The sequence below is a fragment of the Colletotrichum fructicola genome (assembly GCF_000319635.2).
Source record: "Colletotrichum fructicola Nara gc5 chromosome Unknown KSG_Nara_v1_contig04, whole genome shotgun sequence".
In the NCBI taxonomy this organism is placed as follows: domain Eukaryota; kingdom Fungi; phylum Ascomycota; class Sordariomycetes; order Glomerellales; family Glomerellaceae; genus Colletotrichum; species Colletotrichum fructicola.
The window spans coordinates 159127-161492 of NW_027094054.1; the positions used below are offsets into that span (position 1 = coordinate 159127).

At 53.4% G+C, this 2366-nt stretch overlaps 1 protein-coding gene across 1 annotated transcript; it reads right to left on the reverse strand.

Annotated features, from left to right (window-relative positions):
- Positions 1-765: 765 nt before the first annotated feature.
- On the reverse strand, positions 766-1148 carry CGGC5_v006786 (uncharacterized protein; the record flags this gene model as incomplete). Its single annotated transcript, XM_032019655.1, has 3 exons — positions 766-794; positions 849-942; positions 1050-1148. 3 exons carry the CDS (start codon positions 1146-1148, stop codon positions 766-768), a joined length of 222 nt encoding a protein of 73 aa, XP_031883007.1.
- Positions 1149-2366: the final 1218 nt, after the last annotated feature.

Consider the following 2366-nt stretch of genomic DNA (forward strand, 5'->3'; position numbering starts at 1 on the left):
TGTTGATTTCTATTGCATAAATGTATTGTTGTGTTCGCGTTACATCAAAATCTCTCAACGTGCAGTTCACTAAGCCATAGAGCAGCGACCGACTCACCTAACACATTTGACACCATGAAGGAGATGGAAAGATGTGTAGTGTTTGTAACAAAATCTTGTGCTTTGCTAAATACCCAAGAAAGAACGCTTCAAGTTATATTCAGACTCCATAGCCCACGTTTGACTGGGGTCTTTTCAAGGAAAAGTCGACGACAACGACCTCGCCATCGACAACCTAGGTATGCAATGAACATACAAGTGCAAGAAAGATACAAAGCAAACCCGCAAACCGATCGATTCTTAGACCATACCCATAAATCACTCCACCTCGATCGAGCCATGCAATGTGGCTGCCCATGCTGTCATGCAGCGCTTGGCGGTTTTGGTATACTCAACATCGCAACCTTTGAGAAGCTTCCCTCATCAATGCCATCGCCAAGTACCTTTTGCTTCGAGAACTCGTACATCGTTTGGCACCGAGACATGCAATAAAAATACCTGGCTGCACCTCCTGCTTTCGTCGCGGACCCGGTTCATATCAACCCCGTGGTCATCAGTCTCTGTCCCTGTTCGGCTGGGGCAGCTCGCGAACATGGTTCGCCGTCTCCGTCGATAATACGTCGATACTCTCGAGCGAAATTTCCTCTGAAAGTCCAAATTCGTCTCATGGCCGTCCTCGTCTACGTGCCGCATCCGCTTCGGCGAGAAGGTTCACAGTCGACTTTGTCAAATGTCAAAAGTCACCCGCTTCACACCTGCCACAGTCTCAGCAAAAAGGATACCCTCTCAAAGCCGCACGGAGACCTGACTGGAAGCTCTCTTCCGTTTGGAAGCGTAAAAGGCGTAGGTAGAGTCGTCCTCTCCCTCGAAATCAACCTCCTTGCTCTTTCCTGACGTCAAGATCTACCCGAGACAGTGTTCAGCATGCCGCGGCGGAAACAAAAACATATACACACACAGACACACATGGCATGCCAAGAACCAAAGAAGGCTTCTGTCTGGGAACTCACATAGTTGAAGGTGGAGGCCCCGACCGCCAGGACCATCAGCACGATGACCACCAACAGCATACCCCCGAACCCGTCCATGCCGGCAAACATTCTCAACATCTTGGCGGGACTTTTCTCAGCTCGGTGTTCCCCGGGAGAAACAAAACATTCAAAATCAAATCCGATCGGTGATGTGCAGTGATGAACAACCGCCCCGGAATGTAGGAATCGAAACCAGGTGTTGTCTCAATAGATCACTTTCTCCCTGCGACGTTCCTGAACCCAGCGTCGAAGAATTCCCCGCGCGCTCGGTAATCGACGGGAAAAAAAGACCAGGTCAAATGATTCAAATAAGCTCTCAGCAACACAGTGTCAAGAGGAAAAGAGAAAGGGGGGAAAAGAAGCAGGAATCAGACTTTCGGAAAGCGGCTTAAGAACAAGAATCAGACATGGAACGGAATGGCCAAACATGAATCGCGGGGTCAGGCAGGGTCAGCCATGCCCATGTAGGTTGGAGGCAACAGGCAAACAATCCTCGAGATGGATCAGCCAACAGCAGACATATGATTGTGTCTGGATGATGGGTGGGTGGGGGGAAGTAGGTCAGACGCGCGCAGCAGCGCCAGCCTTATAGCCAATTTCGTAACGGCGCCGCACACACGCACATCCCAAGTCCAGGCAGAGAGAGAGAGCGAGGGGGCCAGAGACGAGAAACCCCCAAGGCCTGCCAAGAAGAACTCTGTTCAAAACGGGCAAAACCACGACAAGATCTGCCTTGCCCTTGCTTGCCGCCTCACCGTGGTGCCTCAGCTGCGACCGCCGCAGCACGTAGGGTCCAAAAGAGCGTTCCCACCACGGACAGGCAGCACCGCGAACCTGGCATCAGCCAGCCTTCAACCCAAGACCGTACACCGAGTCCGTGCCGGGGTGCCTCGCCATTGGACGGTACTCGGAAACAGAGAGAGACCTGGCGTTGCGTGGTTGCCTCTTGTGGCACCCGGGGAAGTGTGGGCGACGGGGTGCCGCTCGTTTCGCCCGAGTCCGTCGGTTTGGGAGACTCAAAACGCCTGCTGGAGGAGGAGGAGGAGGTGAACGCTTGGGGTAGGGGATGGTAGGGCGGAGGTTTGTTGGAGGTCCGGGAGGGAAAACGGGAGCGTCAGCCAGCCCGTCAGCCAGTCAGCCGATCGATCCAGGACGGTCACAGCCAGTCAGTGTTAATCAATCCAGTCGTGCGATTCCATCTTGGCTCTGCTGCTTGCATGAAGAAGGGAGCTGCAGGAGGATGGCAATGGGCAGCAAACGCCTTTGACACTCTGCCGCAGGTGAGGTGTCGGGTCG